This window comes from Nannospalax galili, unplaced genomic scaffold (assembly GCF_000622305.1).
Source record: "Nannospalax galili isolate Female #2095 unplaced genomic scaffold, S.galili_v1.0 scaffold499, whole genome shotgun sequence".
NCBI lineage: Eukaryota > Metazoa > Chordata > Mammalia > Rodentia > Spalacidae > Nannospalax > Nannospalax galili.
In genome coordinates, this window is record NW_008342212.1 from 523,008 (window position 1) to 548,968 (window position 25,961).

Here is a 25,961-nt window from a genome sequence, read left to right on the forward strand (position 1 = left end):
AGGGTTGTCCTGTTGCCCTAGCTGTCCTGGAACTCACTATGTAGACGAGGCCGGCTTTGAACTCACAGAGATCTGCCTGCCTCTGCCTCCCGAGTGCTGGGATTAAAGGCCGTGCGCCACCACACCTGGCTAAAAATGATAATTTAAAAACAAAACACTCATACACATAAAATTAAAAATGATAACTTTTTTTTTTGTCTTTTTGAGACAGGGTTGTCCTGTTGCCCTAGCTGTCCTGGAACTCACTATGTAGACGAGGCTGGCTTTGAACTCACAGAGATCTGCCTGCCTCTGCCTCCCGAGTGCTGGGATTAAAGGCCGTGCGCCACCACACCTGGCTAAAAATGATAATTTAAAAACAAAAGAAATGACTAAACCATGTTCTTGAATTGCAAACAATCACTGTTTCCAAGGAAAAGCAACATTTCAAAAAGTAAGATAAGTTGGGGCTGGAGAGATGGCTCAGTGGCTAAGAACACTGGTTGTTCTTGCAGAAGACCTGGGTTCGAATCCCAGCACCCACATGGCAGCTAACAACTATCCATAACTCCAGTCCCAGGGGATCCGACAGCCTCTTCTGAGCTCCGTGGGCATTGCACGACATGGGTACACTTACCTGCATGCAAGCAATACATGCATACACACAAAATAAAAATAATAAATAAAATATATATTTTTAAAAAGTAAGATAAGCTCTTCCCAGTACATGCATACTTGTACTGACATTCCAACCTTGCTGCATTTTATTGCTTTCCTGCATTGTATCAGTATCCTGGTTTATATTAATAATCATTTTAACTGAGCATACTTATGCAATCATTTGATATATGTAATATGTCATAATGAAATCAGAATAATTAGCATTATCTAGCTCTTTACACCACTAGTATGTAGAGCCATCAAGCTCCTCCGTCAGTATTTTGACTTGTCTTGTTGGTTGCTTTTTTGGTTCTGTGAGTGTTGATTTGATCCCTTCCCTGCAGTCTGTTGGCTTTTTGTTGTCACGGAGCTGGTAACTGTATGTAGATCACAGTGACTTCTTTTCAGATCTTGCTGATCAGATAGAAACCATCTTAGACAGAGAGCATGCTAATCACTTTAGGAATTCCAAGCCGAAAAGATTGGAACAGTACTAAGATGGCCTTTCCAGGAAGCTGGCGCAACCCCCAGGACATCAGCAACACAGATGGACGTTTCTGTAATCAGGCTGCAGCCTAGAACAATAGTTCTTGGAAATAGAACTATTTAGTTAAATAGTTAAACCATTTTGGGAGGTTGCATCAACCATTTTAGAAAGCCCTCTAAGGTCTCTGGGATACCATTTAGCAAATTAGTATCCCATTGGGCTGAATTAATTTTAGGAAATAACTTAAGCCCTAGGAAACTATGACTCATGGTCTATGTTGTCCCTACCACAGTAGACTTTAAACTCCAGACCTGTGCACCAAAGATTCCAAAAGGGTCCGTTTGCCTTTTCTTAATCATAAAATAAACAGTGCTGTTATTTCAGGCATGCTTTCCTGAAATTAAAGACAGGAAAACAGGAGGAAACTAAGACCTAGATTGCTCAAGATTTTATATCACAACAGCTCAGTCTCATGCTTCATGAAGTCTGACTTATGCAGGAGCTCCGTCCATAAAAGGCCAAATCCTGCTATATCATTTTCTTTTGAGTATGAGGCTGTTACTCAGAATTGCTCAAAATTACTCAGAACGGCCTGCTGTGATGATTCTATGAAATCTTCCATTCTTCCTTGTGAAGGTGTTAGTATTAGAGATATATATATCCTTCCTTCCTCTGAGCCAAGCAAACATCCTTGATTTGATACATTTGATACATATATATGATCAAAAGAAAGGGGTTATCCAAAACTGATGAAGAGCATCAAAGTGTTTTCAGTCACCCTCAATGATTTATACAATAGGGTCACTGTTTGTTTTTATTTTATTTTTTTGGAAATGACTAAGTAGAAATTGTCGTTTGAGATGGGTGGCTTGGACTAAATTACTGTTTGCCCTAGAAATCAGCAAGTCAATAATTACAAATACAGTTTTGTTGACACCTCAAGTAACACCATGTTGACAGACGGTACTCCATACAGGTTGGAACATTTGTGTGGACATGTGTCCCAAGTTTACATGTCATGAAACCAAGTGGGAATCTTAGAGGTTCTATTAGGCTCAGGTCAGTAGGAGATTATTTCCAAAATTCTACATACAAACATCTGTTCAGACTTTGCAAGCATATACTTTTATTTCAAATAGTAAGATGTACCTTAATTTGAAAAACCTTCATTTGAAAAAGAGTAAACTAAAAACAGATCATGGAATTTTCCCTTGAACACTGTTAATGTGTAATGGGCCATTGAATATATTTCACCCAAGCTGTACCCAGCTTGCCTTTTGGAATTGTGTTTTACATTGATCTGAACAGTGCCGGATGGAATCTTTTCCTTAAAGATTGAATAGGGCTTCTTGACAAGAACCAAAAGAATGCAAAGGGTAGAACCTGATTTTATAGGGGCTGGCAAATAACAGTCATAGGCTCTGACTGGTCCACTACCTTTGTGTAAAGAAATTGATATTGAAAAACAGCCATACAGGAGTCTTTGTGACTATTTGTTTTCATGCTAGGACAGCAGATGCAAGTAGTTTTGGCATAGACAATTTTCACCATTTTGACCTTTACTAAAAAAAAAAAAAAAAAAAAAAGCCTTCTGAACCTGCCTTTGTGAGCTGAAAATAGTTCCTATAAAATACTAAAGCATGGTGTTAGTAGTTTATATTATGTATACAACCTGACATAGTATCTCATAGAAATAGCATTTTGTTCTCTGGTCCCCTGAAATTAATGACTGGAATGTGAAGATAAGTGAATTACTATCAACAGCAGTTTTTCTCTCTGCATTCCAGAAATACAACAATGATTGGTGGATAGGAAGACTGGTAAAAGAAGGCTGTGAGATTGGCTTCATCCCAAGTCCGCTGCGGTTGGAGAACATACGGATTCAGCAAGAGCAGAAAAGAGGGCGTTTTCACGGGGGGTAATGTCCCATCTTCTCCATGAGCTAGCAAAATTCCCTCCCTCCCTCCCTCCCTCTCTTCCTTCTCTCCTCCTTCCTTCTCTTTTGGTAGGAAGATTGGGGTTATTTTCAAGTTTCTTACTCAGTTAATAACATCTGCTTTTAAGGTAAAAGGACGCTTCTGTGTATGGGCTATTTCTGATGATGACACAAGGGTTTCAGGTTTTAACTACTTCCATTGTTCCTGAACCCCAGCACCCTGGAAATTCTGTAGTGGAAGCTGCTTCCTTCGGGCTCAGTAAACCCACCTGGGAGCCCTGTTTTTTTTTCTCAGAATCACAAAGGGCCTCGTTTCTTAGAGCAGCTCAGATGGAAGCTGGCATGACTGAGAGTGGTGGCTTTTCTTGGTTCCCTGTTAAAGACTCTGCAACCAGTGGGTGCGGAATGTGATGGTGTGTGGACAGTCCCAGGAACACCTTCTTCCCCTGGGCTTCTTGTAGCATCTTCTTCTGCTGGAACTGGCCTGAAGATGCTGGATGGCTCAGATGGACAAAGGAAGCAACATATAGACCTCAGAGTGCTGGTGGTGAAGTCTGAGGCATGTGAGCAGAACTTGAGAGAAGTCATAACCACATTTCATGTGTTAGATTTTTTTTGAAAGCCTTCAAATAAAAGCAAATTTTAAAATTAATTCTTTTAGAGTTTCATATAATGTATTTAGGTCATATTTTCTCTTCCCCCCAGCTCCTCCCAGATCGACCCCTACCTCCCTACCCACCCATCTTTGTGTTCTTTTTTTTTTTTTTAACCCATGACTCCAGTACTCCAGTTTGTGTTGCCCAAATACTCTTTTTTTTTTTTTTTTTTTTTTTTTTTTTTTTTTTTTTTTGAACTTTTTTTTGTCTTTTTGAGACAGTGTCTCCCTGTAGCCCCAGCTGGCCTGGAACTCGCTATGTAGACCAGGCTGGCCTCAAAGTCACAGAGATCCCTTCCTCTGCCTCACAAGTGCTGGGATCAAAGGTGTGCACCACCACACCTCACTGTTGTCCAAATACTCTTGATAGTGAACCAGCCCTTAAAGAAAATGGACCGTGGGACTGGAGAGATGGCTCAGCCGTTAAGAGCACTGACTGCTCTTGTGGAGGACTCAGATTTGATTTCCAGCACCCAAATGGCGGCTATGAACTGGCTTAACTCCAGTTCCAGGGGAAATCCGACACCCTCTTCTGACCTCTGCGGCATTGCAGCACAACATGGGTGCACTCACACACATGCAGGCAATGTACTCAAACACATAGAATAAAAATATTAAATAATATATATTTTTTAAAATGGACCCTTCCTCTATCAGCAGCTAGCACATGCCAACAGCTCCTAAATCAGGGGTGGGACTTCGTGCCCACTTCCCTCTCCATGCTGGCTTGAGCTTGGGCAGGTCTTGTTCATGCTGTCACAATTGCTGTGAGTTCATATGTGTCACTGCCCTGCTGCATGGAAAAAACTATTTCCTGTAGTCACTCACCATCTTTGGCTCTTACAATCTTCCTGCCCCCTCTTCCATGAATATCCCTGAGCCCTGTGGGCAGGGGTGTGATATCAAAACAAGTTTTGTTTCTGTTGTTAGGAGACAGCTTCACTGGGTAGTCCAGACTGACCTGCACTGGGGTGGTTTTTCTCATCTCTGCTCCCTGGTGCTGGGTTACAACTGTGCTTCACCACGCCTGACTGAAGTAGTTCTTCCTTTTAACTCAGCTTATGTATTCAGTTGGATTCTTTTCTTATTTCAAAAACAATTGGATTCTTTAAGTTTCTTTTTGATTTTGTCCCAATGAGAACTTTTTCAATAGTAATATAAGATCATAGAAGTACAGTTAACCCCACTTCCAATTATCAGTCTTCTGTTAAACTGTTTTATTAATCTTATGGTTTCCTTTGTTCTAGACCTCCCATCTTCCATGCTTCTCCTTGAGCAGACCAGGTGCCTATGGTCTGTGCCGCTTCCTCTTGCTGGAATTCTTCTTACTCCTTTGCATTTTCACTAGACAAGTTCATTAAGTCTTCATTGAATAGCAGCTTTCCCATGACTCATTTCTTCACCATATTTCAAGTTGTACCCACTCTCCTCCTTGTACTTCCCATCTCTTTCCAATCTTAGTTTTCTCTATCACACTTATTTTCAGAACTATTGTGTATTGATTTCTTTTGTTTAGCTCTGATCATCTCATACCAGACAATCTCCTGCTGCCACCATTATAATCCCAGTTTCTAGAACTGAGGCATGGAATCAGTACTTGATGGTAGGATAATACATGGATTATTTTTACCACTTCAAAGATTTTTGCTACTATTATTAATACTCACTACATTTTATATTTAAACTAAAAGTTTGCTTTGGGGAAAGGCCACCAATAAAGCCCTGAGCTTTCCCACAGGGTCTCATGCATCATTTTGTCTCCCTGTGAGGTATAGGTAACTCCAATGTCTATAGTTAGGCAAGACAGGGCTCAAAGATATATCACAGTAGGTCCCACAACTAGAAAGTAGCAGAACTTGCTGGGATGTAAACCTAAGTGAATTTCTATTGATAGCAATTACTGTTGGCAGCTGTAAGAGCTCATGGGAATAGATCTTCCTCATCTTCCTCATGGCAGGGGTTTTGCTTTTAACCGCTGAAAGGGAGACACTAGAGTGTGAGGAGAAGGAAGGTCCTTCTGAGGATCTCTGTAGGCCCACAGAAACTTCCAAAGCATGCACAAAGAGACCATACTGATAAACTTGCATTTCAGGTCATATGTAAGATCACCTGTGACTAACTCCTTACTGCTAATTCTCAGATCTGACCTACTTACCTCCAGGCCACTTCTAAGAAGAAATAGTTCTCCCAGACTTCTTGCTCATTTCTAACTGTTTGACCTGACTGGTGTTTTGGTGACTGGTGTTAGATGAGCAAGCAGTTCAAAAGAAGTTCCCTGACAGAGATTCTTTTGCCTATTTTTTTACATGAGTAACAGGGAGAGATAATTTGCAAAGTATTTCCAGCTTCCCCCCTAGTTCTCCACTTTCTCTGAGAAATGAGTTTGGAGAAAGCATTTCAACAGATTCTTATAGTTTTTCTAACAGGATTTGGTGTGTTTTGAATTGTTTAATAGAATGAAAGCTTTGTATTCTTGACCCCTGTTTCCAAAGACTCTGGGGAGTAAGTCTTAAGTTCCTTTCTGTGTCCTAGGAAATCAAGTGGAAATTCTTCCTCAAGTCTTGGAGAAATGGTGTCAGGGACATTTCGAGCAACTCCCACATCTACAGGTGAGGAGTTCAGCTGCATTCTTGTTAGTAGACTATATTCCTTTTAAAATATTGAACCACAGATACAAATATTTTTATTGATTTGGAAATAAGGACTTGTTTATCTTTAAGATTTTGTGTTCACTTCTATGCTGTTTCATTTGATTTGAAGAGTACTAATGATATAAAAATTCAGGTCATCAGTATAATTTTGAAAATCTTATTTACCACCACCAACAGCCAGTAACCCTCCATTGTATAAACCAATTTCATTCATTATTCTACCCCAAAACTCGGGAGACTTTAAGACAGTGAAGCCAATAGAATAAAAATTTGGTGTAGTAGTCTAAGGGAGTGGATTTGGAGATAAAAAATTGTGGACTATGAAAACAATGTTCTACTTAGCATGTGAAACTTTAGCATGTGTTGGACTGGGCTGTGGCTACTGGGAGGGTTGTAGCATAGCTAGGGCCAGATGACCTTGTTTTTATGTTTGGACAGCAGGGAGCTGAGCCCTGAATTAACACAATGAAGAGACAGGTAGCTCAGTACACTCTCTGTGTCTCTGGGAATTATGAGGATATTCACTTAGGAAGTTTTCTTCCCCTACATTCTCTGCTTCCTGTAAACTAAGTTCATTCTGGCCAGAAACTGAGGGTGTGTCGCTGTATCGGCATCACCAACTCAGATGCCAGGCCAACGCTCTACAATACATGTCAAAGCTGGATTGGTTGAATCCTTTCTGAGCTCCAGGACTGGGAACCAACCTGTTCCTGTAGGTACCCCCCATGTAGACAGGGCCTGCTGTGTGGAAGGCAGCAGAGCCTCACTTATCAGATGTGGAGTAGATTCTGCTTCCTTCATGTTTGCTGAATGTCTGTCCACTGCAGCTTTTCTCTCTCACCACCTGGAAAGCCAGGGACAACTGCCTGCCAAAAATTTAAGAGCAGAAGCATAGTTGAAATAAAAGTATCAGTATTCAGAAAATAAGCAAAAATGCCCAGGGGCCTGAAAAATTATCTCTTGTTTCATCAAAGTCACAAATGAGAGAGAGAGAGAGAGAGAGAGAGAGAGAGAGAGAGAGAGAGGAGAGAGGCAGGCTAAGGTGGTAGTCATTTTACTTAAATTGTATTCTGTTTCTTTTTATTATGCTTTGTTTGTTCCATGTGTCCTCAGCTGCACTGTGTATACCAGGTCCAGCATGGGCACAGCCCATGGTTAATGATTAGCTTAAAAACTTCCAGTCTTGTTATGAGTGCCTGTTCCTGGCCTCCAATGGGAAATCAGCATGTAAAGTCATTTATTTAGGAAGGAAGTTGTCTGTGTTTCATGTTTTCAAAAGTAGCATTCCAGAATTGAAATGGCAGAGCAGCGCCCTACAGAGCAGGTCCCAGGACAGTTACAGGGATGTTAGTTACTGGGTATACTCTTCCATCTTATGAACACATGTGCTATCATTTACAGAGATTACATATTTTGATACGGTTCTCGTTGTTGTCTTTTAGCAAAACAGAAGCAAAAAGTGGTAAGTTGTGTTTCCTTTCTAAACTCCTGTTAAGGTTCCTATACGTATGTGCCTGCAACACTCCATTTCAGTGATCCACATTGCTATAACTAAGGGATGGGTCTCCTTGGTGGGGACCCTTGGTAACCACTTACTGTTCAACCTGAGAAGTCTGGATGTTGTGGCTATCCAGGAAATAGACCCAGCCTCACTTTGTCATCCATGTTGAATCATCTTTTTCAGACGGAGCACATTCCTCCTTATGATGTTGTGCCATCAATGCGTCCAGTGGTGTTAGTGGGGCCGTCACTAAAAGGTTATGAGGTACAAATATCTGTTTCTTCTCTTCTTGACCAGGATTCCAGTAGATTATCCTCTGGGCTCTGGCTCCTCCAGGGTCTGTATACAGATAGGAGCTGATGGAAGGCAGTTATCAGTACATGTAGGCAGGTGGTGGGGAAGAAACCAATAAAAACATTAATAAATCCTGGAGTTCAATTAAACATTACCATGTAAAAAGGAAGAGTAAAAACTTGGGTGCATGACATTTCAGATTTGGCCATTTTGGCTTTGTGTTTGCATGGGTAAAGTAGGTGGGATATGAGATTTAAATCTGAAGACAGATGACTTCTAGGCCACCAGTCCAGCTAAAACACTGCCTTGTACATAGTAGGCATTTAGTCACTTGCTGAATGAGTGAATGACTTTCTTGAGGGAGATCTAAGACTCACATAGCTCTGTCTCTCTCTGAGTTAGAAATGTCAGGGGATAAGCAGGAAAATTATCTACAAAAAAATTAAGTGCCTGACAGGGAGAATGCCCAACACGCACAGATTGGCAGGACAGCTGAGCCTAGGGCTTGTTTTAGGGCCACCCTACATTCCTCACTAAAGGCAAGCACAACTCAGCCCGCAGAGGATGGCCAGCACCTCTGTGCAAAACCAGCCTATAGTCCCACGAAGGCAGATCTAGCTCCTAAGGGAAGAGGGAGGCAGGTTGGCTTTTGGTGTGGTAAACACTGTTGTTCCATTCCTCAGGAGGAGAACCAAAGGAGAAAAGTTAGCAACTGCATTTGATTAGCATGAAAACAACCTCTGGGACCCTCTACAATTCACTCCTGGAGATGTCTAGATGTGATGAGGTCTCTCTCAATCACAGTGCTCTGCTCTTCCATGACTCTCAAATTTGACCTCTCTCTCTCTCTCTCTCTCTCTCTCTCTCTCTCTCTCTCTCTCCATGTGCTTGCCTCATTCTTTTTTTCTCACTTCTTCAAAGGTAACAGACATGATGCAGAAAGCACTCTTTGATTTCCTGAAGCACAGGTTTGATGGGAGGTGAGACATATAAATGTTTTCGTATTTTTCTTTTTCTTTAACTGAACACGTATGTTAATTCAGTTTGTGGATCTGTTTCCAGTTATTGCAGACGTTCTGCACTTGAAGTGAACTCAGTGTTCTAGGGATATGTACAATGAAAGAGCTGTGAAAAAGAGAAGCATGGCATGAGATCTCAAGGACAATAGGGCCTTGAAAGGGAAATTAATCCATCTGTTGGCTAGAATGCATGTTTCTCTTCACTTCTTCACTCAGTGAATCATAATAACTGTATTAGTCACTTTTCTGTTGCTGTGATAGAAACATGACCAAGGGAACTTATAAAAGGAGGAGTTTATTTAGTTTACGGTTCCAAAGGGGCAAGAGACCATCATGGTGGGGAGGCATGGCAGCAGAGGTGGCTGGAGGAGAAACAGAAGCTAAGCGCTCCCATCTTCAGACAGGCACGGGAAGCAGAGCAGAGACTGGAGATCTGGCTTAAGAATTCTCTAAGCCCACCCCCAGTGACATGTTTTCTCCAGCGTTGTCACACCTTCTAAGACCTCCTAAAACAGCACCACCAACTGGGGACAAAATGTCCAAATACTTGGAGCCTATGGGGGACAGTCTTATTCAAACCACCACAATAACAAACTTGCTTTCATGAAAGAATTAGTTAAGTGTATATTTCTGATGAAAATATGGCTCACTGGTCATGCTGGGTAACATTGTGCATGTATGTACATGCATGCATGTATGGGTGTGATTTGAAGGTGTTAAGTACTTTGTAAGAATGAAAAGCTAGAAACAACTTTTCATAAATAAATAAAGTACTCAATTTCCTTAAAAGAATACTATATTGTTTTTTGCCGTAGACTTCCAAAGTGACTACTATAAAAAATAGTACTTATTTGGATGTTTAGCTCCGGGTTCATTTTCTTAGAAGTGACCTTATTTTTGTTTTGTTTTGTTTTTGGTTTTTGGTGTTTTTTAATAGATGTTTTGTATGTATCCTATTGGAAGGCATAGTCAATATGGCTGAGCCTTCAAATAACTTTATACTTATTTTTTTTGTGGAAAATACCTCAAGATTTTAGGTTTTCTGGAGAAGTGACAAGAGTCTACATGACACAATAATGGTCTCCCACATGTACACTCTTGCCCATGTAAAATGAGAACATGTTCTCCCACATGCAGAGTGTTCCCCATGTAGAGTGGGAACACAGTCTCCCACATGCAGAGTGTTCTCCGTGTGGAGTGGGAAGATGCTCTCCCACATGCAGAGTGTTCTCCGTGTGGAGTGGGAACACGCTCTCCCACGTGCAGAGTGTTCTCCGTGTGGAGTGGGAACACGCTCTCCCACGTGCAGAGTGTTCTCCGTGTGGAGTGGGAACACGCTCTCCCACGTGCAGAGTGTTCTCCGTGTGGAGTGGGAACACGCTCTCCCACGTGCAGAGTGTTCTCCGTGTTGAGTGGGAACACGCTCTCCCACGTGCAGAGTGTTCTCCGTGTGGAGTGGGAACACGCTCTCCCACATGCAGAGTGTTCTCCGTGTGGAGTGGGAACATGCTCTCCCACATGCAGAGTGTTCTTCATGTAAGAACAACTGCAAGAAAAAAACCCTGAAGATTCATCAGAAATGAACTTAAAGAGTACATATTGAGAAATCTAAGTAATGTTTCCAATGTATCATTTTAAATGGAATAATTCATTTTTAGAATGTTTAAATATGTTTAAATATATTTTAGATGTTAATAAATATTTCATTTTAAGAAAAAGCAAATATGATCATGCTTTAAGTATAAATCATATATATAATTTAAATATAAATATATATATATAATTCGTCATATATACATATTTATAATTTACCTAAAGAAGTCTTCTAGATAGTCATGTGGAAATAATCATTAGTTTCTAGGACTAGATACAGTGAAAACAAGCTGAGGAAGTAGAGAAATGGCTCAGTGGGTAAGAGTGCTTGCTGTAAAAGCATGCAGACCTGAGTTCAAATACCCAACACTCACATAAAAAGCTGGTCGTGCAAGTGTCTTGAATCACAGTGCTATGTGGGACGGGGATGAGAGGATCCCTAGGGCTTGCTGACACCGAGTTCAGTGAGAGATCCTGTCTCAAAAGACTCAGGCAGAGAATGTTCGAACCAGACACCCAACATCCTCCTGTGACATGGGCACCTATACACAACACCCCCCAAAACCCCACCAAACACACAAACACACATGACAGAAGCTGAGGTTTTAGTTCCAACAGTTGAGAACTTCATTCAAGAAACAGGCTTCTTTGCCATTAAATGAGTTTCAAAGTCCATGAATAAATGCAGGCCAGGTCATCTTAATAAACAGACCCCTCCAGCCCCCTAGCACATAATGATTTAAATACAATGGAAGCTTACAGTTGCTCACTTAACAGACTGAGACAGGGATTTCATCTGGGAAGAACAGCAAGGTAAGTGACGGGAATTTGGGGCAGAAACTTTGCTAAACCTGTCATTTTGGATTCTTGGCCTTTGGCCGAGCTCTCCAGCTAAGCAAGGACAGCAGCAGCCAGGGCCTGGAAATAGTGCACATCGCTTCTCTTTTCATTGGCTAGATCTTGGCCTTGTGGTCATAATCAAGCTGCAAAGGAGTTTGGCAAGTCCTCAGATAAAGAAAGACTGTCTCTGCCACAGTCATCTAAGCCATGTACTGGAAACAAAGGGTTTGATAAGAAGACTCTGGCTATTCTCTTCTCCTTCTCAGAGAAGACAGGCAGAAAATAAAGTCAAATGAAAGAAACAAAAGAAAAAGCACTGAGTACTAGATTGGTAAAGGAAACATGAAGTTCTTTAATTCTAAGCTCTCTGCTTCAATACCCACAATCTATCTGACTATGAAAGATTCTTGCTACTAGGAACTCACTTTCTAGAAATGTATTTTTAAAAAACCCAGCTAAACTTTGACTCTAACTTAGTAGTAGTGGCTTTTGGTCCTGCCCTATACTGTTCTGCGCCATAACTGTGACCCTCATATGTGTCTCCGCGGATTGAAGGCAGCCAACATGAGTGGCCCAGTCTGCTGCTCTGGATAGCGCTTGCAAAGTTCCTTCAGTTCTGTGCCGACTCACTTCATTTTAACCTGGGCTACCTTCACTGAAGGCTGTCCTGAGCAGTGCTCCAGCCTCAAACTCCATCACAGCCCTTGATCTGAACAAATCCCATCCCATAACAGCTACATTTGTGTCAAATTGTTTTGGTCCTACATAACATTCCTATAAACAACATTATTAAAGAATGAATGGTAGCACTGATGAAAAAGAAGAAAAGATTTCAGATTATTTAGTAAAGAGAAAGTTGAGTGACTTAATTACTGGCTTCAGGAATGAAGACTCTGGTTATTGTCTTCAAGCTGGAGGCCCAGAAAGAAGAAATGTATTTAGTTGTAGCAAAGATATCTTAAATCAAGTAGAATTACCTGCATGAATCACTACATCCATGCTATTAAAGTTCCTTTTAATAAAATTAAATTTTCGGTGCCAAGTTTTCATGGGGTCTGATGATGGCAGAGAATCTGGGGATAGAAACACAATAACAGTTCAAGTGACAGCTGGAGACAGAGGTGGTCCTGGAAAGACTGGCAGTCAAGACAAGAGAGAGAGAGAGAGCATGCTTTCAGATAATAAGAGGGTAGCTCCACAGAAGAACTCGGTGAGTTCATTAGTGAGAGGACAGTTAAGAGAAGGTTAAGAAATTGGCTGGTAGCTTCTCGCTGACACATGGCTTCTGTGTGGGGAATATTCTGTTTTGAGCTGTGACAATCTGCTGCATTGTGTTTTCCAATTAATAAAAGAAGGGAAAACAACACATCATCTTTAATTGAAACCAGCCAAGATTACAGTTACATGGAGGACTTTGGCACAGTGGTAGAGATTACACAATATGTTTTGATGGAAGCCTGGTCAGTGTTTCATTGGCTGTGAATGCAGTATGGAGACAACATAGTCAGGAGAAAGTCCTGTGTTGTTTAGAAAGAGCAAGTAAGGAATCCATTACCTAAGAGCTTTCTTGAATACTGCTTTTTGGATCTTAGGAATTAATTCAGTGAAGTAGACCAAAACCTACCTGCTTGACTGTACAGAAGCATAAGCTTGGATGGCTTTCTTTTTGACACTTTAGAAATTATTTGAGCTACTTTTGACGTACTTTTCATTCAGTTTGACTCTTGTGGTTGCTGTTGCAGGGGTCTGACTGTAGCACATGTAAGAAAAATGTAAAGTGCAATACTGAGTAGCTCCTGTGGGCCTGTTGCACATATAAATGTTCACATCAGGGTTGATTCCTGTATGTAGATGGAGCGAGCCTGACCATCTGTTACAATCTGCTACAGTGGCACTCAGCCTGCAGGGGACACAGCAGGTGCACAATGGGCACCGAGCAACTCCATTTTTCATACTACTAAGATTTACTGGGAGTCGTCCTTTCCAATCAAGGGTGTTCAGCTGGTCAATCTACCGCTGTTGGGCTAAACAGCAGTCTAGGCAGTTCCAGTTTGCTGACTTAGGCTGTTTGTTTAAAATCCCCCCAAAATTGTTACTCTAGGATTACTCTTGGATTTTTTTTAAATAGCTGGAGAGATGGCTCAGTGATTAAGAGCACTTACTGCTCTTGCAAAGAACCTGGGTTCAGTTCCCAGCATCCACAGGTGGCTCATAACTGTCTATAATTCCAGTTCCAGGGGTTCTGATGTCCATTTCTAGCATCTGGTGGCACTGTGTGCACATGGTACACATACATAAACGCAAGCGAAACATGCAGACACATAAAATAAAAATAAATAAAATTTTTAAAATTTTAATCTGTTTTTATTAGCATATATTCACTGTATGTCGTTCTGGGTTTCGTAAAGATAATGCTTTGGGTTTTTGACAGCTGGATCAGATCAGCTCCACAGCATCGTACCATGTCCTAAAATCCTAAATGAATACTGTGAAACCTCAGAAATAGGATCCTAAAGTAAAAGACGCTGTTACCAAAGAACATGTAATCTAAACAAAGAAAAATAAAGTTGAGGGTGAAAAAGAATTTGAAAGAGAAGCCAAGAATACAACTTCAGGAGCTACTAAAACATAGTTCAGTATTTGTTTGTGAAGAGAAACAGTCAGTTTCCGATCTGCAGGTGCAGTTAGCAAATGTAGTCTTCGCAGCAGCTCCTGTTTCACAGCCAATATTGCTGTTCCTCTCAGCTCTTCCTGCCATTCCCTGTCCAAGTGTGGCTCCTTAGTAGAGCCTCAAACGCTAGGGATAACTGAATACTTTTGTACTAGACTTGAAAGTTCACATTAATAGCTTTTGGTTACATCATGTTTGGCTGCATCCCCCCACATTCTCAGTATATCTGAGTTTCAGAACTGCTAACTTCTGACAGGATAAGAGGAAACTGTTCTCTTCACGTCCTTTGGATTGCCACTGTTTCTTGTCTTGTATTTATATACATGCCTGTCAACATAGAAAGTAATTTTATATATTACCTTCTTTGCACTTAATGACAGTTCTCTGTGATACCTATGACAAATCTGTGTCACCATTTTATTAATTAGGATATGGAGGCTCAAAAGATGCCATGATTTGTCCTTGATCATGAAACCACGGAAAGGAAGATGGAGGGGAGCCTCAGGTCTTTCTGTGCCTTCCTCCCTGCTCGACTGGCAATGACTGTTATCTATTCTTTGGAACAGTTTTCCCTGTGAGCACTAGGAATTTTAATATTTTATTTATTATTATCCTTTTCATTTTATGTATAGGTGTATTGCCTGCGTGTATGTAAATGCACTCATGTCATGCAGTGCCCATGGAGGTCAGAAGAGGGCCTTAGATCCCTTGGAACTGGAGCTACGGACAGTCGTTGGCCACCATGTGGGTGCTGGGACTTGAACCCGAATCTTCAGAAAGAGCAGCTGGTGCTCTTAACCACTGAGCCATGTCTCCAGCCCTGAGCACTAGAAATTTAAAAATATATATTATGCTGAATGGGCTACTTATTAAATGTACCGGGACCAGAGAAAGATTTTACAGCTGTCACATTAGCAACCTGGAAATACTAATTATTTTTGAATGAATGTATCATAACTGAAATAAATATCTCTCCATAGAAAATCCACAGAAGGGCCAGTGAGCTGACTCAGCAGGGTGCTTGCTGTCAAACCTAATGGCCTATGTTCTGTCACTGGTGCCCATATGGTGTAAGGAGAGAACTGACTCTGCCAACTTGTTCTCTGACCTCCATAAGCACACAGTGGCACATGTGTGCCCACTCCTACATACATATAAATAAATAAAAATGTTTAAAAAATGTTTAAAGAAAATCTACAGAAAACTAAGACTTACAGCCTATGATGGATTACATCAATTAAGATGAATTCTGTATGGGGATGGAGAGATGGCTCAGTGGTTAAGAGCACTGGCTTCTCTTGGAGAAGACCCAGGTTTGAATCCCAGCACCCACATAGCCGCTGACAACTCCTCATAACTCCAGTTCCAAGGAATCAGATGCCCTCTTCTGTCCTCCCTGGGCATTGTGCTACACGGGTGCACTGACCTGCATGCAAGCATAACATTCATACACATAAAATAACAATTAAATTTTAAAAAGGCGAATTCCATAGTAGAAACAAGCAACAGCTAGAGTGCAGATTTGCGGGATTTAGTGAGTGATCTTTGCTAGTTTCCAGGGCCATTTGATACTATGTCCAGTCTGCTGGGGAACAGAACTCTTATCGCCTGGTAACTACTAATGCTCTCTCAGTGAGGCTGCCAAGTAACACTTTGGAGAAGCATATCTTGAAGATGCAAGAGAGTGTCAAAGACCAGGCTGGTGAGGAAGGGAGGAAGAGGAGTAGAAGGGGTACTATAAGTTTAAAATAAATGTGAATTAAGAAGCACTGGATGGTGAATGTAACTATTTTGCTAAGGAGACTTTTATCAAAAAGAAAAGAATTTGGGGTTTGGTGGCTGATTTTGGTAATAATAAGCTTCATTGCAAGAGAAATTCCCTTTTCTTACTGATGAGTTTCTAGAACTCTAACTTTCCCTGAACTGCATGCATGTGTGTTTTTATTAACAAATAACATGTATTATCAACTGAGTTTATTTTTATTAGAAAGTAAAAAGAGCATTTTATTGTTCACTTTTCCTCTGTTTTTAACATTCAAAGCAACCTTTTCTATATATGTGCTTCAAAATGTCTTTGTAAAAGTGCTTTTTATAACTCAGATGGGAAAAAAGAAAACAAGAATATACATTTGTTGATAATTCCTTCAAAGTTTAAGAATCAGGAGTCACAGGCCCGGGTGTGGTGGCTCACACCTTTAATCCCAGCACTTGGGAGGCAGAGACGGGCAGATCTCTATGAGTTCAAGGCCAGCCCAGTCTACATAGTGAGTTCCAGGCCAGCTGGGGCTACAGGGAGATTCTGTCTCAAAAAGAAGACTCAGGAGTCACTATTTGGCTTGTGTAGAGCTAGAAAATTTAGGCAAACTAAAAATCATTGTTCTAGAAGTTGAATTGTGTTTTAAATCTGCCCACTGGTCTCTACTTGGATTGTTCTAGAATATGGCACTAGGTTTTTATCCAGCTGCTCCACTTTTATTAAACAAACAAGAAACCCAAAGGATAGCATTATACATGAGACCCTGATCTGCAAGGAAGGCAGGACTGCCTGGAAGAAATTGCATCCCTAGAAGTTACTGTGAGCTAAGCATGACTGGACTCAAGCCTGCGATACCAGCACTTGGGAGGCTGAAGCAGAAGGATTATTGTCAAGTTAGAGGCCAATCTGGGCTACCTAATGAGTTTAAGAGTCTCAAAGAAAATACAAAACAAAAACAATAGAAAAAAAAGCTATTGTGCAAACTCAGATTTGGGTTCGCTTAATTTTAACCTCATCACCAATTTTAAGTCCTCATCACCTCTCACAGCAGGACCAGATAGTAAGCCTGCATTTGGTGGCTTGGCTCATCTTGGAGATTTAGGGTTACTGGAAAAGAAAACTGAACTCAAAGGTTCAGTGAGTCTCAGTGAGGCAACTGAGACTTGTTCTATGCTCAAGGCCAAGTCTAGACCTTCTTAGCCTGCAGGGAACCAATGGATTTTTCTCTCTGTCTCAGTTTTCTTCTTGGTAAAAAGTAGTTGTTACACCAATGTTTTCTGAATGCTCAACTAGCACTCTTCCCCCATCCCTCCTTTCCTCCCTCCGTCCCTCCTTTCTTTCCTTCCCCTTCCAATGAAATCATGTAAAAGCCCCATGTAGAAAACAGAAATGGAGTATTTGCCTGGTAAGGATGGTGAGCCGGAGCCCCATCAGCTCATTTTCCCATTAGTGTTCAAAATAGTCTCTGAGGAATTTCCATACAGCTTTACTTCCGCACAGGATGATTTAAGGTGCAACAGATAATTATCAGGGCATAAAAAATTTTAAGTTAAAAAATTGCAATAGTCTAAGCACCTGTAGCATATAAATGCAGTAATACAGGCAAACAGCACTTGGCTTTAAAATGTCACTAGAACTTTCATTCATTCATCCTGTTGCTTTAAAGATGTGACTTCTGAGCTGGGCACAGTGGTGCATACTTATAATCCCAGCACTATGGAGACTGATACAGGAGGATTATGGGCTCAAAGCTATCATAATCATCACGATCTAGCTACATAGTAAGACCATGTCTCAATCAAATAAAATGAACAAAGTTGGTTTCCAAGCATTTGTGAAAAGAACTATTTTAAGTTCTCCCCCAAGGCTTCCAGGCACCAAAGTCAGGTAAAGAGTCTCTGAACAGTATTGAAAATGTCCCACACACATGAGAGGAGAGGAGATGTGATTCAGTAAACCATTTCTTCTTCCCTGTTTTAATCCCCAAAGGGGTTTGTAATCAGAGGAGGATGAGTCTGTTCTGAGGATAAAAGGGAAGTGATGTGCTGCATTCCAGGTCTGCTTTCTGAACTCAGCCAAGCTGTAAAGGTGAGGGTAGGGAAGGCCCAGGATCACCATCACTGGCCTAGAGAGACCAGCTTTGAATTCTATAGATAGATAGTAGCTGGGAGCTGAGTACTCTCAGCTAAAATAAAGTTTTAAACTTTTAAGCTCCACATGTTTTCATTTGGTAATGCATATTCAAATTGGGCCCTCTCCCCATACAGTGTCTTTGATTTAGTCTTCCATGACTGCAAGACCTGTTCTAACTTAGCAAAGCTCTAGTATAATCCTCATATTGACTTCAATTATACTGTATTATAACTGCCCACCAGAAGAATTCAAAGTCATGTGCAAATTTGTAGAAGATCCTATGCCTGAAGAAAAGAAACCATATTTTTCACATCCTTACCAGTGAAGCCTCCTTTTGGACCTGTAGATAAATGCTTAGTGTATCAGGAATTAACTGCTGAGCCCAAGAAATGCAACTTGGGCACCAACTGGTTGACTGTCATTGATGATCAAATACAGAAGCTTTCCCCTTTGTCCAGCAGCATTGAAATGCTGGGTTGGAGCAGTTGTAGTTCCTGAAGATCTTATTCCAAGAGCAAATCAACTGTGAATTGTGAGAAAATTGTACTCTGTTTCCTAGAAAGAGCATGGTTAATTCATGTTTTGATTCTCTCCTGGTGTGGTGTGTGGTATGAAGGGATCTTGGCCAGGCAGGCTGGAATGGAAGGAGAGCATTTTTGCTAGAATTATTTTCAGTTAAAGAGCCAAAGCCTGCCTCCATTTGCTCTGCTTGTGTTTTAATATTAGCCAGAACCTGTTTAAAATACTTGTGGCCAGTGTTTACTATCTTGTGGTTCCACTATAGTATGTAAAGTGGTTATTAAGTACTTCGGTTATAAGTCATTTAGAGAGCTCCGTAACATTTTAACTGGCTTGTTCTGTTCTGTGTTCCTATTCCTAGGATATCAATAACAAGAGTGACAGCTGATATTTCTCTTGCTAAGAGGTCTGTCCTGAACAATCCTAGCAAGCGAGCAATAATTGAGCGTTCAAACACCAGATCCAGCTTGGGTAAGATGTTCAGATGTGGTACTTCTCCAAGCTGTACTTCTAGATAGACATGACACATGGTGTGCTGATGAATGTCTTGTCCACTTTGGTTCCTATTTTGCATGAAGAAGTGCTGAGTATCTGTAGAGAAAGCCAATGGTTGGGCAGGCAGGGAGCAGTCTTACAGCAGCCAGAGCCTGCTCTTTCTTGTTCTAATCAGTTAACAGTCTGGCAGGAAGAGTACTCAGACTCTTCTGTTCTGTAGCTGCCCAACCATGGGAAACCACCTATTTTCCTTTCTCTGAGGCATCACAGTTAGGTTTCTGGTATAGCTGATACACAGCTGACATGAAAGGAAATTGGATCTTTAGAAGGGCTAGATAGTGAATGATGTTCTTGTCCGACCAGCTGGTAATGCCCGGAAAAGTCACACCAAGTAGAAACGGTGACCACCATTATGAACATGCAAGGTGTTTAAACCTGTCTTTTCTGGGGTCCTAGTTAGGAAGCATGGTAATAAAGGAAAAGAATGAAAGGTTGTGGAGAAATGCTTCATGTATTAGGAATTAACTATTAAATATAGGGTGAACTGAGGTGTGAATAGAAGTGAGTCACTTTGGGAAGAACTGTCTTGAACCCATGGGACAAATCAGAACAGATTTTGAAGCTGACTGTGGTGGTGTATACCTGTAATCCCAACACCTGGGAGGTGGAGGCAGGAAGATCAGGAGTTCAAGGCCAGCCTGGACTGTATAAGACCTTGTCTCAAAAAAAATTAATAATTTTGGGGGGGGTCTTTTTGAGACAGGGTCTCCCTGTAGCCCTAGGTGTTCTAGAACTCACTATGTAGACCAGGCTGACCTTGAACTCATAGAGATCTGCCTGCCTCTGCCTCCTAAGTGCTGGGATTAAAGGCGCGTGCTACCATGCCCAGCTAAAATTTAATAATCTTTAAAAGAACAGATTTTGGTACAAGAGAAATCACCAGTCCCAAAGAAGCTGAAGAGTACTCTTACTGGTTGTAAGAGTACTCGCAGAGGCCCTCCAGCACTGTAGGTTATGACTGTCAGAGCTCTATTGCCTGAAATAGAGTTATAAAGAAATCTCCATAAGAATTCTGAGAATCAGTCTGAGTAGCCAAGATGGTTTGATTTTCTTGACAAAAATGAGCTAGCTAGATAGATAAAATGCCTTCACCTTCCTTATACTTCTGTTTATTTATTACACCTTCTATGCCCCAAATACTGGACTCACCCCATTATGTAATGTGGCCTCCTCCTGTTCCACTCAAGCTCCACCTCTGCTTATGCCAGAGTGCCATTGCCCAAGACTTTTGTGTTACATAAACAGTGGGTATGAACCAACACTTCAGCTCGCTGCTGGTGTGGAGTAAATAAAACCCCGCATTGCTGAGTTATTTGTGCAGAGACTCGGAGTGCCTTGAGAGTTCTGGTACCAGCGTAGTTCTGTTTGCATCACTGCCTTTTTGCTTCTTCAGAAAACAGATAATATTTTCCATTAGAGCAATGTGCTATGTTTGACACTAACACAATACAAGCTTGTTCTGCTATAGTCCTGGCAGGAAGATTCTTTAAATCAGTAGCAGATGAAAGGAACAAACAGAAGACCCACCCTGACGTTCTTCAGCTGAAACTGATGACAGTGAAAATTGACTTTAGGGGCTGCAGAATTGGCTCAATGGTTAAGAGCACTGTCTGCTCTTGTAGAGGACCTGGGTTTGGTTCCCAGCACCCACAGGTGGCTCATAACTATCCATAACTTCAGTTCTGGGGGATCTAGCTCTCTCTTCTGGCCTCTGTGGGCATTGTATACATGGGTACACTTACATACAAGAAAACCACTCATAGGCATAATTTTTAAGTTGACTTTATTTTCCAAATGCCCTTCTTAAGAAAATTTTCATTTAAAACTGTTTGACAAGCTAGAAAAACAGTAAAATATGTTTATTGTTACTAACAAATGTGGAATTTGATTTCATAAGAACTTGGCAAAGATTTCCTTAAGTAGAGATCCTGAAAGCTAGTTCAAAAATCAACAGGAAATCTTTTAGGCCATTGATATTAGATAATATGAAAAATGATACACATGCTGACTCTTGAAATTCATACTTGCAAAAGACTTAAGTTTTTATCTATGATTATGTGTGTGTGACTGTGTGTATATGTCACGTGTATTGGTGCCCTTAGAGGCCAGAAGAGGATGTTGTCAGAACTCCTGGATCTGAAGTTTCAAGCGGTTGTGAGCTGCTCACCATGAGGGCTGGGAACCAAACTCAGGTTCTCTGGAAGAGCCCTAAGTACTCTTAGCTGCTGAGCCATCTCTCCAGCCCCTATATTCATACTTTTAAATGTAGATCATGCATTAAATATCAGTGATTCTATTTGTTGTTACACAAAGCCTTCCCCCTGGTAAAATTTAATTCAGATTTTGGGAATAATCTACTATCTCTGGTGATTTATAAACCATATAAAAGACTTTTTGCTTCTATTCTTATTTTTTGAGACATAGTCTCAGTACAAAATCTAGGCTGGCCTGGAACTCTCTGTATAGTTCGGAGTAGCCTTGAAGCCATGATTCTCCTGTCTCAGCATCCCTAGTACTGGGATTCCAGGCATGTACCACCATGCCCAGCTTAAAAGGCTTTCTCTACTTCAGAAAAACATATTATATTTGGATTTTCCTGTTTTCCTTTAATAAAAAAAGCAGAAGGAATAGTAAGCTTGGGTTCTATAGCAAGACTGTCTGAAAAACAAAAAGTAGCTGGATTGCTTCAGATATTTGAAAAGAACTAGTGTTTTTATTTGACCAATTTAAATGCAAATTTGGATCACCTGACTATGTCATTCAGTCAAATAGATTTGTGCCTAGAGATCATACAACATTTTCATATAATTAACTTTGGGTTTTGTGTGTATGTGTGATACGATGGTACTTATGCCTTAGACAACTCCACTGGCTCTAGACTTGATAATATGTTGGTTGTCAGAGGAGACCCAGAACAATTATCCAGGGCACAAAAATGTGTTTAGCAGTTAAAACAATAGAGTTATGGGGTTTCCCCCCAAAGGCCATCTACAAAATGCTAATATATAACTTGCTGAAAGAAATATTTCATGTCATTTTCCTTCTCTCTGATGTTGCTTCCTCCCTGTTTCCTAAATGTGGTTCCAGCTTCTTTAGTATAAAATAACAATCAAAAAATCAAAAGAAACCACAAAAAAGAATCACCAAAGCTATATAAATAGCTAAATGTTAGGTTGAGTGTAAGGAACAACTCAAGGGAGTTAGCTCAAGTTTTTCTGTCAATTGTTTTATTTTATGCACAACTCTGTCTTCAGAAAAATCCTAACAACCAGATGTGGTAGCACATGCCTTTAATCCCAGCACTCAGGAGGCAGAGGCAGGTGAATCTCTGTGAGATCAAGGCCAGCCTGCTCTACATAGCTAGTTCCAGGCCAGCCAGGGATCTATAGTGAGACTCTGACTTTTAAAAAGCTTTGAACTGCAGGGCTGGAGAGATAGCACAGCAGTTAAGAACACTGTTCTTGCAGAAGACCTGGGTTTGAATCCCAGCACCTACATGGAAGCTAACAACTGTCCGGCATTGCATGAGGCATGCAACCTACATGCAGGCAATACACACATACACATAAAATAATAAATAAAATTTTTTTCAAAAAGCTTTGAATTAGACAGGACTATGAAAATTCAAAGCATCTTATTCCATACTATAAACAAATATAGCTGAAAGTTTATACTATTTCTTTTTAATGCACATAATTATTGAGACTAACCAGTACCTGTCATTTATTATTTCTTCTTTTAGCGGAAGTACAAAGTGAAATTGAAAGAATTTTTGAGTTAGCAAGATCTTTGCAGCTGGTTGTTCTTGATGCCGACACCATCAATCACCCAGCACAACTTATAAAGACTTCCTTAGCTCCAATCATCGTTCATGTAAAAGTCTCATCTCCAAAGGTAATCACCTCATTTCTGCCTATGGGACTTAGACACATTTCTTTTGATATATTCTTTGCTCTGTCTTTGTTTGTTTATGGGGGGAAATGTCTTAAGATTCTGTTAATAAGTATATTTTAAAAGTGTGCAAATTCTGGGAATTTTCAGTAGCAAAAAAGAATAATAAATCCCTTCAAGAAGCTGACTGGCCACTGTGATTCCCGGACCAGGTGTTCACATGTAGAATATGAAATTAAGGTGAGGAAAAGCAAAAGTAGACTCTGGGTTTTCACAGACTGTTATATTCCATCTTGGCAAACTTCCTCGCTAATATTGATCTTTGAATCATCTATATTCTCTGCCCAGTTGAAAGAGGAGTACATAATTCAAAAAGTATGTATCTGTATGTATCTTGTGTAAGATGAAACGTCACTGGGCAAACATCTCTTATGGAAATGTTGCAGACCTTGACATTTGTGTGTAGGCTGGGATCTTTGAGGAATATAAATTCCATGGTTAAGCACAGCTTGCCTGGTATCTTTATGCTATTGGGGAAATGAAGAATAGAGGTGAGGGAGCCCTGAAATTGCTCTCTTGATTTAGATGGTCTCTCATTTTTACATGTATTTATTTAAGGTCTATATGTAGATAAATGTGTATCTGCTGTAGCACACATCTCTCCTTCCATCAAGTGGTTCTGGGGATTGAACTTGGGTCATTAGGCTCAGTGGCAGTTACCTTTACCCATTGAGCCACCTTGCTGCCCCCACTTTCATTTTCTTTAAAAAAGTGATGGTAGTCTGAAAAGTAAATATGAAATAAATACCCAGGAGAGGCATTAACTTAACAGCCAGTTCTTTTTCAGTGCCTACTAGAATGTGCTTTATTGGCCTAAGTGCAAATCCAGCTCCCCACCAAAATGGTGGTCTCCTTCCATAATTGGAGGAAAGCTTAAAGAAGCTCTATGTTCTCCAGCCTTTCTCAGTCCTCAGCCTTGCCATCTCCACAGTCACTGCTCCTGTGCAGTGACTCTGGGAATCCTGACCACAGGCAGTTAATCTGAAGGGATTAGTAAAACATACTGACACTGCCTTGATCACTGGAGGTACCCTTGACCCTAGCTCTGGGGACTCAAGCCTCCTTTGCTGTGAGGAGGAGGTCAGCCCCACCCACTGCTCTATCACTGTGGTGTCCTGAAGTGCAGGAGCAGGGGCTTGCATGGCACCACGTGCTGAGGTGTTATGGAGTGGTATAGACTAGCACTGTTTGAGGGAAGAGGACCTTGTTTCAACCTGAAAAAATGGAAGCTGAGAGAGTATATGGCCAAATGCAGTTACAGCAATGACCAAAGGCATGCATATATAAATAATATATGTATTATATATATGTGTGTGTATATATGTCCCTGCCTCATGTGTAGCAGTGTACCAACACAAATGTTTTACCTAGATTTCCAATCCTGAAATAGTGTGATTAATAATAAAATTAAACCAAATGTCTCATTAAATATTGGAGACAAAAAGAATCACATACATAAATAACTTTAATATTTATCTAATGTAATGAACCAAAATATTACTGAACCAAATAATATCAAAATATTGACTCAAGGGGCTGGAAAGATGGTTTAACAGTTAAGAGCACTGGCTGCTCTTACAGAGGTCCTGTGGATTCAGTTCCTAGAACCCACGTGGCAGGTCACAATCAGTCTTAACTCCAGGTCCAGGAGATGCAGTTTTCTCTTCTGACCTCCATGGGAATTGCAAATAGAACATATGGTGTATACACATACATGTAGACAAAACACTCATACACATAATAATGAAAAATAAATAAAAACTAAAAATATTGATTCACTGTAGGTGATCAGTTCTTTGATAGGGCTCTCTGAAATCTGCAAGACACTTATGAATCTAAGTGGGAGCTCGGGATCCCACCAAGACCTCACAGGGAGCTAGGACAGGCTGACCAGGGCAAATCCAGTATAGGCATGTATGCATAGGAGGATGGTGTCACCACAGAGTTTATAAGTATATAATTTCTCATGTTGTAGTTCCTCCTTATAAATCCTCAGGGCTAAGCAGGTTGTGAAAAAAGATCCTGGTTTATTGGTTTTCTTTTAACTCACTGACAATACCTCAGGTTCATGTCATCTTCTATCAGGTTTTACAGCGGCTGATTAAATCTAGAGGAAAGTCCCAAAGCAAACACTTGAACGTTCAGCTGGTGGCAGCCGATAAACTAGCCCAATGCCCGCCTGTAAGTAAAATCAGTTTTTGTCTTAATCATTGTGGACTAGTTAGAAGAGGGAGGATGTATATTCATATATATGCATGTGGCTTTTATTCTAGAAAGATGGAGCAAGCCACTGCCATTGTGCTGGGTGTGCTCAGGCTTCCAGGATAGGATGGTGTCTGCTTTGTCATGAGGAATGAACTTAGAGTTTGAAACCTGCTCTCCTTTGCACTTCCTTGGTTACCTTGCAAACTCTCAGCCTTCATATCCTGCCATGTGGCTATTTTCAAGGAAAGAGAAAAATAAAACATGCCACTTTGACTTTCCTTTAAATTTTTTGCCAGAACATTCTGGCAGGCATGAAAGAGTGTGATGTTAAAGGTTAGAAATTGATTGACCTAAAGAACCTCTGTGGTTATAACAGAGGAAAGGGTCAGGGTTGAGGCATGGAAAACTGCATGACATCAACTTAGTGTCCAGTATCATTGCCAGAAAATGCCTTCAGGGTTGGAAGGCAAGCATGGGGGCAGGGGTGGGGGCGGAGGTGGGGGAGGTGACTGCTGTCATAGGCACTGGGGCAGTGGTGCTCAGTCATGTCTGTTCT

The 25,961-nt window shown here is 40.8% G+C and overlaps 1 protein-coding gene and 1 long non-coding RNA gene across 5 annotated transcripts in view; one reads left to right on the forward strand and one right to left on the reverse strand.

Moving 5' to 3' along the window:
* The window catches only part of Cacnb4 (calcium voltage-gated channel auxiliary subunit beta 4), a 283,798-nt gene that overhangs the window by 243,528 nt on the left and 14,309 nt on the right, over positions 1-25,961 (forward strand). For all 4 annotated transcript variants that reach the window (XM_008837948.3, XM_008837949.3, XM_008837950.1 and 1 more), the window contains 8 exons: positions 2,914-3,044; positions 6,250-6,326; positions 7,811-7,830; positions 8,053-8,133; positions 9,085-9,143; positions 19,056-19,165; positions 22,992-23,143; positions 25,286-25,381. In XM_008837948.3, coding sequence (XP_008836170.1) covers positions 2,914-3,044; positions 6,250-6,326; positions 7,811-7,830; positions 8,053-8,133; positions 9,085-9,143; positions 19,056-19,165; positions 22,992-23,143; positions 25,286-25,381 — 726 coding nt within the window. The remainder of the gene's footprint in view (positions 1-2,913; positions 3,045-6,249; positions 6,327-7,810; positions 7,831-8,052; positions 8,134-9,084; positions 9,144-19,055; positions 19,166-22,991; positions 23,144-25,285; positions 25,382-25,961) is intronic.
* LOC115071234 lies at positions 3,052-8,050 on the reverse strand. The gene is made up of 3 exons (XR_003850334.1): positions 7,965-8,050; positions 7,073-7,234; positions 3,052-3,685 (listed from the first exon to the last, which is right to left on the reverse strand). It is a non-coding gene; the product is annotated as an uncharacterized LOC115071234 (long non-coding RNA).